Source organism: Mirounga leonina, unplaced genomic scaffold, assembly GCF_011800145.1.
Source record: "Mirounga leonina isolate KUSES-001 unplaced genomic scaffold, KU_Mleo_1.0 Mir_168, whole genome shotgun sequence".
Lineage (NCBI taxonomy): Eukaryota > Metazoa > Chordata > Mammalia > Carnivora > Phocidae > Mirounga > Mirounga leonina.
The window spans coordinates 12,061,625-12,077,125 of NW_023270426.1; the positions used below are offsets into that span (position 1 = coordinate 12,061,625).

At 42.9% G+C, this 15,501-nt stretch overlaps 1 protein-coding gene across 2 annotated transcripts in view; it reads right to left on the reverse strand.

Annotated features, from left to right (window-relative positions):
• Positions 1–7,580: 7,580 nt before the first annotated feature.
• ALDH7A1 (aldehyde dehydrogenase 7 family member A1) overlaps positions 7,581–15,501 on the reverse strand; it is a 44,608-nt gene continuing 36,687 nt past the window's right edge. Inside the window, exons 16-19 of one of the 2 annotated variants that reach the window (XM_035014023.1) lie at positions 15,312–15,385; positions 11,729–11,804; positions 10,308–10,364; positions 7,581–7,846 (exon numbers count right to left, since the gene is read on the reverse strand). In XM_035014023.1, coding sequence (XP_034869914.1) covers positions 10,310–10,364; positions 11,729–11,804; positions 15,312–15,385 — 205 coding nt within the window. In that variant the 3' untranslated portion in view covers positions 7,581–7,846; positions 10,308–10,309. Of the gene's footprint in view, positions 7,847–10,129; positions 10,365–11,728; positions 11,805–15,311; positions 15,386–15,501 lie in introns of those variants that run through there. The other variant, XM_035014024.1, reaches the window with a different exon arrangement.

The window sequence follows — 15,501 nt, forward strand, 5'->3', positions numbered from 1 at the left end:
AATAATATCCTAAATAATGCCAGGGTCCCGACGTGGCACAGCCGACTGTTCCACTCTCGGTAGAAAACCTGTACTTAGCCAAGAGGGCTTTTTGAAGTACGCCTAACTCATCAGAGCTAAAGAATAAAGCCACGGAGCCCCTGGGCTGGAAGGAAATGCATGAAGCTGGGTAAGATCACAGTTGTGACCAACTGTGGCAAATTAAAGTACACCGCCTATGCTTTCAGAAATTTTAATTTGATTTTTATAAAAGCTAAATTCCAAACAAAACAGGCACCCAGGCCAATTTTGGCCCACAAGGGACCAGCTTTTGAGAGCAGATTTGGTCCAGCCTATTCACTTCACACACAAGAGTTAGGGCCAGAGAGATCAGGGGATTCCTCAGAGCCTTCACCCCACTTGAAACGGAGCTGTGCCTAGACGCGGGTGTTAAACCTCCCAGACCTGCACCTCCCTGTACAGCCAGCTGAAGCCCCAGACATCTCAGCTCCCTGGCAGGCAGGCAGGGTGGGGGGCACCTAAATGCCATTTGGAATCAGACTCGAAACTGCACATGTAAGGAAAGGTCAGGTCCTCTGTCTCTCTTCCTCAACAATGCAATCCTAAAGCCATTAGATGGGTAAGAAGGATGTCCCCATGTGGGAGTAGCTGTGGGTGGGTGTCTGAGGCTGAGCTGGGTGAGGAAGACGTCCATGGTAAGGGCGAGCCCAACACCCTGAGAACCAGGATGAGGTGAGCAGGGCGTCCTTGGGAGAATGGGATATTGGTGAAACCAACCAGAACAAGTATCGAGGGTACTGGGAGGCAGGTTTCTGACGGTCAGAGACAAGAGAAGCAAATCCTGGAAAGGCAAACACTGAACAAGCACTATGATGTTGGACTGGATGTGAAGTTCTGATATGGCCTCATGGTTGTCCATATGTAGAAAGGTTGTATGTATGTGTATTTCCCAACTCTTGTCTGCTGTGAGGACCTCGCAGCACTGAAATTTTCATGTTCACATGTCTCGGCTTCTCAATAGGATTCTTGACTAACAGGAATCAGGGCTCTTCAGAGAAAATGGCTGATTCCAAGGCTGGGGCAGGTAAGTACAAGAACCACCCAGAACATCTTGCTCCAAAAAGTAAATAGGAAAACATAAGAACATACAAACACAAGTAAATAAATAGAAAGTCTAAGAGAAAACAGGCCATATAGGTAGTTTCAAAGCACCTCTCCGTGAAAGACATTCATTTACAAAGGGGAAAAGAAATGTTTTACAATGCAGAAAGCCAGCAGACACCTCCTTATGAGAGTGACATTAACATCCTCAGTAATGGACAAATGGCAACAAGCCAGAGCCTGGTAAGATGCAGCGAGGCGAACACAGCATCACTTCTGTGATTGTACTGCTCTACCACAAAAAAAAATTTTTTAAAGATTTTATATATTTGAGACAGCACAAGCATGAGCAGGGGGGAGAGGCAGAGGGAGAAGCAGACTCTCTGCTGAGCAGGGAGCCCAATACAGGGCTCCATACCAGGACCCTGAGATCATGACCTGAGCCAAAGGCAAACGCTTAACCCACTGAGCCACCCAGGCGCTCCTTAAAACACAAATCTTAAACCCGAATCTACTCATGAGCAAACACCAAGTTCAGGGGCACTCTACCAAGTAAGTTGTAATTTCCAAAGTGTCATGGTCAGGGCGCCTAGGTGGCTCAGTCAGTTAAGTGTCTGCCTTCCGCTCCAGTCATGATTTCAGGGTCCCAAGGTCAAGCCCCATGTGGGGCTCTCTGCTCAGTGGGGAGTCTGCTTCTCCCTCTGTGCTCTCCCTCTCTCAAATAAATAAAAATCTTAAAAAATATATATAAAGTGTCATGGTCATAAAAGTCAAGAAAAAAAATAGAACAACACAGCTCCTTTTGGTATAAAGGACATTACTGATACAAGGGGTTAAAGTTGAATGGGATCTGAGAATAAGATGTATCAATAATTTCCTGATCTTGATGGCATACGACAGTTACGTAGGAAAATGTCCTCGTTTGTAGAAATACATATTCAAGGATTTGGAGTGTTGGGAGAGGTCAATACATACTCTCAAATAGTGAAGGGGAAAGAAGTTCTTTGTACTGTACTCCAATTTTGAAGTTTGTGATTATATAAAAACAAAAAATTAAATTACAGAAGAAAAAAATGAAGAGACAGCGATTCAAAAGAGGTAGGCAAGGAAGGAGAACACTAATTTTAGGTGACTCATCACTAGAGCACTAACTCTGGAGCCAGACTGCTTGGGTTCAAATTTCAGCCATTTCCACCATTTATCAGCTGGTTGACTTGGGAAAAGTTACTCAACCTCTCTCTTCCTCCATTTCCTCGTTAATAAAGTGAGCATTACAATAGTATCTACTTCACAACTTGTTACGAGAATTAAATGGGTTTCCATTTGTTAAGTGCTTTGAAAAGTGCCTGGAACATAGTAAGTACCATAGAAGTATGAGTGAAACAAATGAAATGTCCCCTGGGGTTGTTCAAACTGGAGTAACCTCACCCATATGCTCCACAAGGAACAGGGGTAGTGGACAGAAAATAAACCAACTTACTAACATTTCTTAACTTAAAAGACACTCATCTGCAATTACAGCCCAATACTATTTTTTCACTGACATTCTGGGGCTTAGATTTTACCCAAAAGTTAAGTCACCCACAGAAGCTCAGGTGATCTGTGTCGTTAGCAGACCAGAAGTAGGAAATGCAGGTTACCAATGGCGCTGGAATGTAAAGCATTCCATAAAAGCAGGGCATGGTGCTTAGCACATCTGTCTGCAGAGTAGAAAACCTTTTCCATGGTGACCTCCTGGATACCACAGTCAACACAACGCCCTTCCCTGCCAAACTCAGACGTTTGCTCTGAGCAGCAGTGCCGCCTACAGCTCAACACCGTAAAGACAACTCCATATTATCTGAATCCTGGCCAAATTTCCCCAACTGTAGAATTGACAGGGCTAAAATTGACCTTCAACCAGCCAAGAGCAAATGTAGAGTGTTGATAGATATGTGTTTCCATTTTCTTTTTTTTTTTTTAATAAAGACTTATTTATTTGACACAGAGAGGGAGAGAGCACACAAGCAGGGGGAAGGACAGAGGGAGAGGGAGAAGATTCCCCACTGAGCAGGGAGCCCAATGTGGGACTTGATCCCAGGACCCTGGAATTATGACCTGAGCTGAAGGCAGACCGACTGAGCCACCCAGGTACCCCCTGTTTCCATTTTCAAACCTAATCCACCTTAGAAAGTGAAGTCTACGTAATAACTTATACATAAGGAAGGGGAAATCTCATTTATAACTCAAATCTTAAAATATATAGGAATAAACTTAAAAGACACATGAAATGCACTACAAAATTTTGTGGAGTCATAAATACCTGAACAAATCAACATATACATAATGAGATCAAAAAAATCTGACTACTATGAATTAGCTCTTTCCTAATTTATTTATAAATTTAATGTAATTCCAATGAAAATACCCCAAAACTTCCCGTTTCAAAAAGCTGAAACGTGCTTCTACATTTCTTTTAGGAAAATATAGAAAACACTCTAACAGCAATAGCCAGTACCTACGGAGCCCTCACCATGTGCCAGGCAGTTACTTTTATAATTTTTCTTCTTTAAAATTGTGGCAGGTATTATTACTGCCCTGAGGAATGCAATGTATTGTTTTAGCAGACCAGCACCCACATTTCATTCCCAGGATAATATCACTATTTCCAAATCCAGGGAATTACGTTCCCTTGACTTCAGCATTCGAGTATTAATACAGTGGTCTTGCTCTTCCTCGAAACAATGAGCAGGTCACATACTGGACAGGCAAAGGATCCACACCAGGCCAACCACTGGCTGCTTCAAGATTTTAATTTTTAGGGCGCCTGGGTGGCTCAGTTGGTTGGGCGACTGCCTTCGGCTCAGGTCATGATCCCGGAGACCCAGGATCGAGTCCCGCATCGGGCTCCCTGCTCGGCAGGGAGTCTGCTTCTCCCTCTGACCCTCCTCCCTCTCGTGCTCTCTGTCTCTCATTCTCTCTCTCTCAAATAAATAAAAATCTTAAAAAAAAAAAAATTTTTTTAAAGATTTTAATTTTTAGTAAAGAAAATAAAAGGCCTAAAAATAGTTGAAGTTCATTCATTCTAGCAGAACAAGGTAGTTCATTATTACCTGCTTTCTAGCTAGTCCGGGGAATAAGGAATCGAGGAAGGTGACAAACCCAGGAAGCATCAACACCATGCCATTTGCACTTGGAGAATGAAGGGCAAGAAAAGGGAATGGTGTTGGCAGAATCCTGTGTTACCACAGCAGAGGGGGCACCTGACAAGCTCTGCAGTCACAGAACAAAGATTAAAACCAGTGACAGTAACTGCCAAAGGCTGGCAGGGAGGGAGTGGGGAAGTGGATACTCTGACCTCTGTGCTTTGATTTTCTGCACAATCAAAAACCAGAACACAAAGAAAGCTCAGGTGAAGGAGTCCAGAGGTCAGCCCTGAAAGACACACTGCGGGAGAATGTTGGAGAATGAACCCGCAGGAGCAAAGTGAGTGCGACCACCGTTCTTTCCAATTTTTGCTAAAGGCAAAATTGTTTTCTGCAGCTTACAACAAAGCAGCCAAACTGGTAGACCCCAGATTACAGTTAAGAAAATGAAGTTCAAATAGGTTAGCTGTTTTCTGAAGGTCACACAGGTAATCTGAATAGGACTCTAAAAAGAAAACAAAAAAACTTTAGTAACAGGAATTTAAAGACCTGGGCCATAGCAAGAATTGGGCTCCTGGATGGCTCAGTCGGTTAAGCGTCCGACTCTTGATTTCAGCTCAGGTCATGATCTCAGGGTTGAGATCAAGCCTCACCTGGTCTCTGCACTGGGTGGGGAGCCTGCTTGAGATTCTCTCTCCCTCTAAAAATAGATAAAGGCCACAAGAATTAAATCAGTCCAATACACGTGTATGTATGTATACACAACCACATATATACACTAATCACTGAATCAGAATATACAACCTACAAACAGATCTTGGTATCCACAAGAATGCAACGTATTATAAAAGGCTCAGTGAGGAAAGGGAAATCCATTCATCAAATCTGGGCTGGGGGGGCGGAGTATTAAATATGTGAAGGGGATATTAATGTATATCAAATCATAGCTTACACCTTAAGGCCAAACAGATTAAAGACCAATAGGCCAATCCCACAAAACACTTACAGGCCTTTCCAGTGGAAAAAAAAAAAAATAGTCTCTATATTTTTAATCCAGAACCCTATACCGAATTTTCCGTTCAATGTGGAGACAAAGCCCTTTCCTTTAGAAGACTCTGCAAAAACTACCTCCAAAACCACCAGTCAGGAAGCTTCTGCAGGATGTGCTCCAGCAAGACTAGAGTATAAAGCAATCAGAGAAAATGCATGGGAGCCAGGAAGCAAGAGTCTCTAACGCAGAAGACCAGCAAAGGAAAGGGAAATTCACCGAGGTCACTCGTATGCTAGCCCCGAGCAGACCATCTCATTGAAGCAGAACACAAAGAGCACTGGGACAGGTGATCCCTGGAAAAATAAAAACAGCTTCCTGAGTAACTGGAAAATCTTAACAGGCATGTGACAGAATCCAGGCATTTAGAAATAATTAGTAACGGTCTATTTTTATGAAATATCCAGAATAGGCAAATCCAGAGACAGAAAGCAGACTGGTGGTTGCCAAGGACTGGGGAATAGGGTGAAAAAGCGAGTACTGCTCAGTGGGTATGGGGTTTCTTCTGGGGGTGATAAAAATGTTCTGGAACTAGTCAGTGGTGATCGCTGCACCAGTGAGTCAATGTACCAAATGCCAGTGAGATGCACACTTTAAAATGGTTATGTTGTAGTTTACCACAATAAGAAAAAAAATAGATGCAGAGCAAATTAAGCAATAAGGGCAATTACAAACTCCAGGAAAAAGACAAGAAAGCAGGCATGATTTGTTGCCCTTTGCAAGTCATAATTAAGTCATGACTACAGACTTAACCAGATGCTGTGGTGTAAAGAGATGAGGGGAATGGAGGGAAAGAGGCTTTATGTTTGGGGAAGTACTAATAAGAAAGTTAATCCTCACCTATAGCATTGAGAACTCTGCATTCAATATCTAAACTGATTTACTGAAAAATAGCAGTAGGAGCTTATTAGGAATAATGTGGTCAGCAACAGTAGAAAAGGTGAGGGTGGTCACTCCAGTAAGGGGCGGGGGCAGATCAGGGGGAACAGTGTTTTAAGCATTATAGGCCCACTGTATTTTGAACTGTGTACAAGTATTTAAAAATACACTTAAAAAAAAAAAAAGCAGAGGAAAAAATTTATAACCTAACTTTCTAAGCTTAAATTGGAAAAACTGTAAAAGATCAATAGATTTGGGGCATCTGGCTGGCTCAGTGGGTAGAGCATGTGTCTCTTGTTCTTGGGGTTGTGAAGGTCGAGCGAGCCCCATGTTGGGTGTGTAGACTACTTAAAATCTTAAAAGAAAAAAAAAAACCAATAGATTTGATTGCATGAAAAGTCCAAAACTTCAGTACATCAGAATGTATCAACACTTTCTGGGACTGAAAAATAACATCCTGGCACCTAATGTCTTCACACTTCCCCTTAAATTTCCCTTTAAGGCCAACAAACATCTCAAAACCAAACATGAGCACTTACGTGCAAGAGGGGAGAAGTACAGAAAGGGCAGAAGTTGCAGACAATCACCAGCGCAAACGCCTACAGCAAACAGGCAGATAAGTAAAGTTACACTGCAGGCAAGAGGAGACAGATCTGAAGTGCTAGGAGGGCAGAAGAGCAAGGACTTGGCCTCCTCTGTCCCCTCAGCATTCCCAGGGACAGAGAATGCCACGAGAATGATCTCTGGTTGCACAGCAGGGAAGAGAGGAGTGAAAAAAGTAACCGCATCCCTATTTCCTTTGAGAAAACTGCCTCAACTCCATTCTGTGAGCTCTTCCTCATGAGTGCCTGCCTCCCAAAACGGAGGTCAGGACAATCAAGTCTTCCAATGCCTGCCTATGGAACTACAAGAGTCAGGATCCCAGGGTCAGACGGTGGGATGCTGTCTCCAGAGACTGGAGAAGTACAGCAAGATGCCAAGACACTTAGGGTTCACAGCAGTGGTGGAAACTGGCACGCTGACCGCAAGCCCTCTTGTCCACAATGGGGGCCAGGAGATGGCAGTATTGTGACAGCACCAGATGCAAGCAGGCAGGAGGGGCTCAACGGAAACAGTAATCACACGAAGCGGTACAGGGCCCCTAGCACCTTAAAATACACAACCCTAACAACACACACAAAGGTGTACCTCAACTCCCTTGGTTAAAAACACTAACAAGTGACATTTATTTGTTGAGTCACTAAAAAAGGACAAAGAGGGACAATTTAAGCACAAATTTTTTTTTTTTTAAGATTTTATTTATTTATTTGAGAGAGAACAAGCACATGAGAGGGGAGAGGGTCAGAGGGAGAAGCAGGCTCCCCGCCGAGCAGGGAGCCTGATGCGGGACTCAATCCCGGGACTCCAGGATCATGACCTGAGCCGAAGGCAGTCGCTCAACCAACTGAGCCACCCAGGCGCCCCAAGCACAAAATTTTTTAATAAGCATTATAACAAAAATATGTGCTCATAATTGTTAGAAACGTGTAGAAAAATTATGAAGAATTAGTTTCCAAAAAAGCGTTCAGAATCAGTTTTACTTGATTTCTATATGTAAGACTAGATCTGCCAGTCACCCCAGCATGCTAGAAAATTGGCCACCATATCATGGCTTTAACAGATACACAGGAGGATGGAGAGCCTCCTTAAAAACCTAAAAGAGAGAAATTATAAATGTAAAAAATTTTAAGGTAAAACAAACACTGATACAGTTTATATCTTAGAACATTTGTTTAAAAATATCATCCTGGGAAAACCCAGGACATAAGAAAATATTTCAATCAAAAATCACCTTGCACAATTTCACAAAATAACAATGGCCTGTCAGCATGTGATTCCTAAAAGTGTTTTAAATGGTGCTTTACTTTCTTCAGATAGTAATACAGTCCCTAAGACAGGGCTAAAACACTTAAACATTGTGACCTAAAATAAAAAAGGCAAAACAAAGCCATAGCAAGATTTTTAAAGTTAATGCCCAAATTGCATGATTTTCTTAAGCAACTACTTATTTTAAAAAGTACAGATAATCTCAATATAGCATAATCCAGTCTATGATGAACTTTAAAAAATGGAGAAAATTTGGCTTTCAGCAGGATCATTTCATGAGATGTTTCAAGGTGAACTAGTCAATACGGAGCATACAAGTGTGTGTGTGCATGTGTGTGTGTGTGTGCTGGAAATGCATGATTCCAAGCACCTCATTCTCCAACATCATTTTCTTTTTTGTGGGTTTTAATTTTTATCAAAGTTATACATTCTCTTGACTTAAAGACTCAAACAGTTCTCTAAGACATGTTCTGAGAAACAGCCATCCCCTCCCATCTCCACACCTGACCTCCCATTTATCCCCCTAGACAACACTTCTTTCAGAATTTACCTATCTCCATCAACCTTTCTTTTTTTTTTTTTTTAAGATTTTATTTATTTATTTGAGAGAGAGAGAATGAAAGAGAGCACATGAGAGGGGGGAGGGCCAGAGGGAGAAGCAGACTCCCTGCCGAGCAGGGAGCCCGATGCGGGACTCGATCCAGGGACTCCAGGATCATGACTTGAGCCGAAGGCAGTCGCTCAACCAACTGAGCCACCCAGGCGCCCTCCATCAACCTTTCTTAAGTCTTTCTTACGTCTGTAATTTTAGGCATTGCTGATTTTCCACTAGAGAACAGGAACTGTCCACCTCTTTGATGTAACCCCAACTTCTTCCTGCCCATATGCTCTCAACAGGTATCTATGACCAGCATTTCACTTAATTAATATTCAAGGTTGACAACAGCATGCCTTGGTAAGCCCTAGTCCCAGCTACGCCATGGGACATATTATGAATACCTTTCCCACCCTGATAAATTTTTAATTGCTTCGTTTTTTCATTTGCTTACTTCTCTGTCATAACTCAACCCACCCTTTGCCAGTCATCCAAATCTCTCCATACACCCTGATGCATTAGGTTATCTACAAATGTCATCTTCTTGGAAGGCTTCTGCCCAGGTCTAACCCAGCCGGGCAGGATAGACTGCCAGGAAGACAGAAGACCTTCAAGAGCCAAAGTGGGCTCCACAGGCAACTTTGGGCTGAACCACTCCAAAGGCTCAGTTTCCCAAGAGAAGGAGGCAGATTCTCAGCCACAAATAAACTAACTTTCCTCCTTTCACAAAAAAACCACATGCTGCCACACACAGAGTGGTCATTCTCCCGGAACAAATCCAAGGGCAACTGCACAAATGTAATAGCTATAAAAATGGTCTAAGGCTGCATAAGAAACCCAGACACACTTTCCACAGACATGGGCAGAGTCCTTGGCAGGTGCAAAACCTATGTCCACCATGCATATCTTTTTTGTGGTGACACAAGCCAATATGAGCAAGAGAAGTCATAATGGTGACAAAGACCCTTAGTCATTTCATACAGAGCAAGTCATTCCACATGGGCGCTGTGCCGTGCTAACCCACATGCAAGGAACACGAACACACTCCCTGCAAACACGCTAGAGGCTAATGTGAGTCAATACTCACTACGGCAATCTTTATTCACACTCAGCAGATGTTCCTGCATCTACTCAGAAGACTTCTAGTTTCTTCTCCATTCTATTCTGTTTTTCCAATTTCCTCTTATTGCATCTACTCCCTTTTTTCCTAAATTATAATAAAAAATTCTTAAACTCGGGGCGCCTGGGTGGCTCAGTCGTTGAGCATCTGCCTTCGGCTCAGGTCATGATCCCAGAGTCCTGGGATCGAGCCCTGCATGGGGCTCCCTGCTCCGCGGGAAGACTGCTTCTCCCTCTCCCATTCCCCCTGCTTGTGTTCCCTCTCTCGCTGTGTCTCTCTCTTTCAAATAAATAAATAAAAAATCTTAAAAAAAAAAAATCTTAAAAAAAAAAAAATTCTTAAACTCACAAACTACTTGTAACAAAAAATTCATCCTTTTACTAAATATGGCTATGTCATGACAATTTAGTTTTATTTTTAAAAAATAAGTCTCTTGATTTAGCTGGGGCCTGAGGGTTAGGAGACTAGCCACTGCTGTAATCAAAATGATGCATTTATTCAGGGCAAATCTTAATTTTCTTCATCTTCAGAAGAAATGCCTATAAATCTGAAGTAACGTCAATTTACTGTCACCTTCACTGAAACTTGATTCCTTGAGCCAGAGGAAGGTCCTTACTGTAGTTGATGGTACTAGAGGGGGAAAAAAAATGAACAAATTCAATGAAGGGTAGTACATATATAATATAGAATGTTTTATACCATTAAGAAAATCTAGCATTTCTATACACATAACAAGGTGAAATGTCCAAGATACAAGTTGGTAAAGAAAAAAAATTAGGATACGAAACAAGGTTAGTACAGATCCAGTTTTATAAAAGAGAAAAGACAAAGGAGAGAAACACAGAAATCTGGAAAAACACGTATCCAATATGTTATTCATAGTCTTCAGGGCACAAGAATATGGGGATCCACTCTAGATGTCAGGTGCGCAAGGAAAGTAAAAGGAACGTAATTGATTTCAAAGAACAGGAACCAGGAAACAAACAAACAAAAATAAACAAAACCCCACAACAACAAAGAATGGGAACCAGGACAGCGTGCATGTGTCTGGGACTTAAGGCACAGCCAAAAGCACCTCAGAATTTCCAGACAGACATCAAGTCACTGAGGCTCTAAGGGGCTAAGTTTGGGAATCCACCTGAGGTTACAGGGCTAGTGAGAAGCAATAAATTGAGACTTAAGATGAGCATCCTTGGATCCTCAACTTGTGTTCTTTCTATAACATAACATCACATGGGCCTGACCCACATATTGTTTTAATACAGTTGGGTAAAAATATTTCCATCTAAGGGAAAGGAAAAACAGCATACAAGTGGGGCGCCTGGGTGGCTCAGTCAGTTACGTGTCCAACTATGGATTTCGGCTCAGGCCATGATCTCGGGGTCATGAGATCCAGCCCTGCATCAGGCTCTGCGCTCAGCGTGAGTCTGCTCGAGATTCTCTCTCTCCTTCTCCCTCTGCTCGTCCCCCAGCTCGTGTACCTTCCCAATAAATAATTAAAAAAAAAAAAAAAAACAACCCCAAAATAGCATACAAGTAGAACAACCAACTCCTAGTAAAATTCTCCCTCACTAGCCACCGGTGTGCTGGGTAAACGAGCTAATGCACCATCACGAGCCATGCTCACTCCTGTGGCCTGCAGGGGCCCTGCACACCTCCCCTCTGCTATTGCTCCTACCATCTGCAAGGGTGGTGGCCCCACCCAAGGAGAAAACTGAAAGTACAGCTTCTCCCACTCTCTCCTACTGGTTGACCTTCCAATGTCCTGCTCCTCTGGTGTCTCCAGACAGAAACCACCACCGAGACAGTTTCAGTCGAGCCCTGGGCACTAGCTGAAGTGGGACAAGAAAGGGAGACAAGTAACAGTACAGGATGGATGCCCTGGGAGGGGACAGCTGCAGTTCGTTACAAAACCAAACTGAAGTGAAGCCGCACGGAAAAGCACATTCCAATGGCTCGAAGCTCAAACCCACCCTCCCAAAGCCTTTTCTTACCAAGTGGATCTTCTCATGTACTGTTTCCAGGCATCACTACCAGACTCCCGGCCACCTCCAGTGTGCTTTTCTCCTCCTAGACAAATACACAAGAAGTTCACAGGTCGTAAGCAGTTTCTCCGGGTGCAGCCTCTTCTTGGGAGCACGGAGAGAAACACACCGAAAGGAGACCAGAGCTACCTGACCAACGAGCTCCCATTTAGCTCAGAGTATCTCCTCTACAAACAAAAGACAGAGACCAAATAAACAGGAAAAAAGAACTAAGAGGGGGGAAAAAACCAAAAGGAATAAAGAGGCAACAAATTTGCCAGAAACAAAAGAAAACCAACCTTACCATTAGACCAGATATTAAGATGGGAAACTTCTGGACAGTGGAAATATAATTTTCTCATTTAAGCTTAGCTATACACAATTTTTAACAACATATATACACTTTTATAATATTCTGAAATATAACATGAATGTCCTTATATCATAAGAAGGTAATGAGTCCATAAAACAAAAAAAGGATACTATGTACAACGTGCCATCAAAGCACAAGTCTTGGTGGTGTTTTTAGTAATAGCACAGGAGAAAACACTCAACAGAAGAGCTAGAAGAAAAATCTGAGCAGGTGTCTGGCTGGCTCAGTCAGTGCAGTGTGCAACTCCTGATCTCGGGACTGTGAGTTTGAGCCCCACGTTGGGGATAGAGATTACTTAAAAATAAAATCCTAGGGGCACCTGGGTGGCTCAGCCGATTAAGCGTCCGACTCTTGATTTTGGCTCAGGTCATGATCTCAGGGTCATGGGATCGAGCCCTGTGTTGAGCTCTGCACTCATCGGGGAGTCTCCTTGAGATTCTCTCTCTCCCTCTCCCTCTGCCCCTCACCCAGCACGCAGGCACTCTCTCTCTTCTCTCTAAAGTAAATAGATCTTTAAAATAAATTAAATTTAAAAATTTTTTTTAAAAAAATGAGGAAATCGCCCATATAAAAAAAAAAGATGGAAAATAGGAGGGAAAAGATAACAAAAATAGACAATGCTTCAAGAGATAACATTCGAGTAATAGTTCCAGTAATTAGAAAAATTGGGGTGCCTGGCTGGCTCAGTCAGTAGAGCATGCAACTCTTGATCTCAGGGTTTTAAATTCAAGCTGCATACTGCGTGCAGAGATTACTTTAAAAAGCAGGGGCACCTCGGTGGCTCAGTCGATTAAGTGTCTGACTGTTGGTTTCAGCTCAGGTCACGATCTCAGGGTCGTGAGATGGAGCCCCAAGTCAGGCTCAGCATGGAGTCTGAGATTCTCGCCCTCCCTATCCCTATGCCCCTCCCCCTCAACATTCTCTCTCTAAATAAAACCTTAAAAAAAGAGAGAGAGAAAAAGTGGAAGGGAATAAATTTGTCAAAAATACTACGAAAACAGAACTAGCAAAAACACCCCAGCCCTGAAAATTATGAGCCCCAATACGCTAAAGCTAATCACTGGCCCAATGTCCAAGAAAAATTTGTACAAAGACCTCCACTGACATAAATAGGAAAAAATAAAAAAAGAGAGATTGAAAATCAAAGTGGACTGGGCTCTTCATCCACGATACCAGAAATCATAATGCAAATGAATAACAACTGCAAAAGTCTGAGGAAAAATTATTGCAAACTGTGCAGGAAAGACACAGCAGGCCTGTTTGCAATGTTGCTGCCTGTGGGAACCTGGCTGCTAAACAGTTCCCTACACGGACATAAAACTTCTCCTAAATGATAAAAGTGTCTCACGGGGCCTCAGCTGTTTTGGAACAATGTGGTTTATGTTAAAACCCCTGCTTTCTCCTTCAGGGAGTCTGGAGTTTCGGTATATGCCAGGGAAAGGAGGCCTGGGTGACCAGCCCCCAACAAAAGCCTTGGGTGCTGAGTCTCTCATGAGTTTTCCTGGTAGATGACATGTCACATTTGTCGTCCCGATCCATTGCTGGAAGAAGGGAGCACATCCTGTGTAACTTTGAGGGGGAGAACACGGAGAAGCATGGTTGGTTCCTCTGGTTTCCTCCTGACCTCACCGAGCATGATAACATCATGCCACACACACAGAAGAGGAAGGTTTAAGAAAGTTCATCTATGCTAACAGAGGGTCAACAAATAACGTCTAAAGTGGAGAAAGAGTAAACAGTTAAAGCACCCTACTTTGAAAAACTGAAGTAGGGGCACCTGGCTGGCTCACTTGGTAGAACACACTGCTCTGGATCTAAGGGCTGTGAGTTCCAGCCCCACGATGGATGGAGAGATTGCTTATAACTAATAAATAAAAAGTAAAAAAAGGGGAAAAAAAAAAAAAAGTAAATTTACTCAAAGTAGTTGCTGCTGGGAATGAAGCCGGAATAGAAAAGTGGGAGAACCCCCTTTCCCATTTAAAAATTACAACTTGCGCAGGCTCCAAGGAAGAAGAGTCAGGTGCACAAAGAAGTGTGGGCTACAAACGGAATAAAGACCTGCAGGGGGAGAGACGGACACTGATGCACGCAGGCCACCAGGGCCGAGCCTGAAGGAAAGCAGGAGCCTTTCATCAAAGTCGGCACACTGAATAGTAAGGGCAGCAATCACTGGGCTAAAACATTAAAAACTGCCTTGAATGATTTAAACTGTTGGAGATATTAATGCATGTGTGTTTTCCTCTACACATATATAGACATATATGTAAGTGTAAACAAGGTAATCTGTTTTCACTATACTTCCCCTCATTTTTGGTTGTAATGCTTAACACACGATTGTTAGTTGGAATGGCTTTAAAAAAAAAAACAAACAAACAAACTATTAACCACGAGAAAATACAAGCAGAACCCAGTGTAAAAAAACAAGTTGGTATTTTATCTAAAATAAAAGCTAATGTTTAACACTTACCACATCCCTTTGCAACCAAAAACCAGAGCTCTTCGTGTGACGGAATCTGGCTTATCTCTAAAGCCAGGGGTTCTTAATGTTCTTTGGGTCATAGACCATCTCCCCAAAAAAGAGATGCCACCATTTCAAGGGGTCACATATCCTAAGCTAAGGGCCCCGGCTCCAGTGTGATGCTGTGTTTGAGAATAAAAAGTCGGATCTTGGACAATCACTCTGAATGTGGCACGTAAGCTCCTCTTAAGCATGTTAGAACAGATTCTTACCAGGTTCTATTATTTCGGTTTCTTGGTCAAACTTTTCTAAAAGCTACGACTGGTTTTCCCTTGCTGCCCAAATTGTATCCCCTCCCCAAATCCCTATGTTAAAAACCTAACTTCCAATACTTTGCAGTATTTGGCAAAAGGACTTTCAAGGAGGTAATTAAGGTAGAAGTCGTAAGCCCAAAAAAGAAGTCATAAAGGTACGGCCCTATAACAATAGGACTGGTGTCCTAGGAAGGAAAGAGGCACCAGGGATGTACGGGCAGGCACAGAGAAAAGGCCACGTAGGGACTGAAGAGAGGCCTCAGGAGAAACCAGCCCCGCCAACATCTTAACCTTGGACTTGAGAACGTCAGTTTCTGTTGTCCAAGCCACCAAGGCCATGGTGTTCTGTTATGATACCCCGACCACCTAACATACTGCCCCCAGCATGGAAAAGGATTCTCTACATACCGAATGCACCTCCAATCTCAGCCCCACTCGTGGGGATGTTGACGTTCACAATGCCACAGTCTGATCCTTTCGGTCTGTGTGTAGAAAGGGAAGCATGGTTGAGAGCAACATACAGGAAATTAAAGAAACAAAACAAACAAAAAAACCCAAACAAAACCTCTAAGACTCTCGATGCTCAAAAATGGTCTTT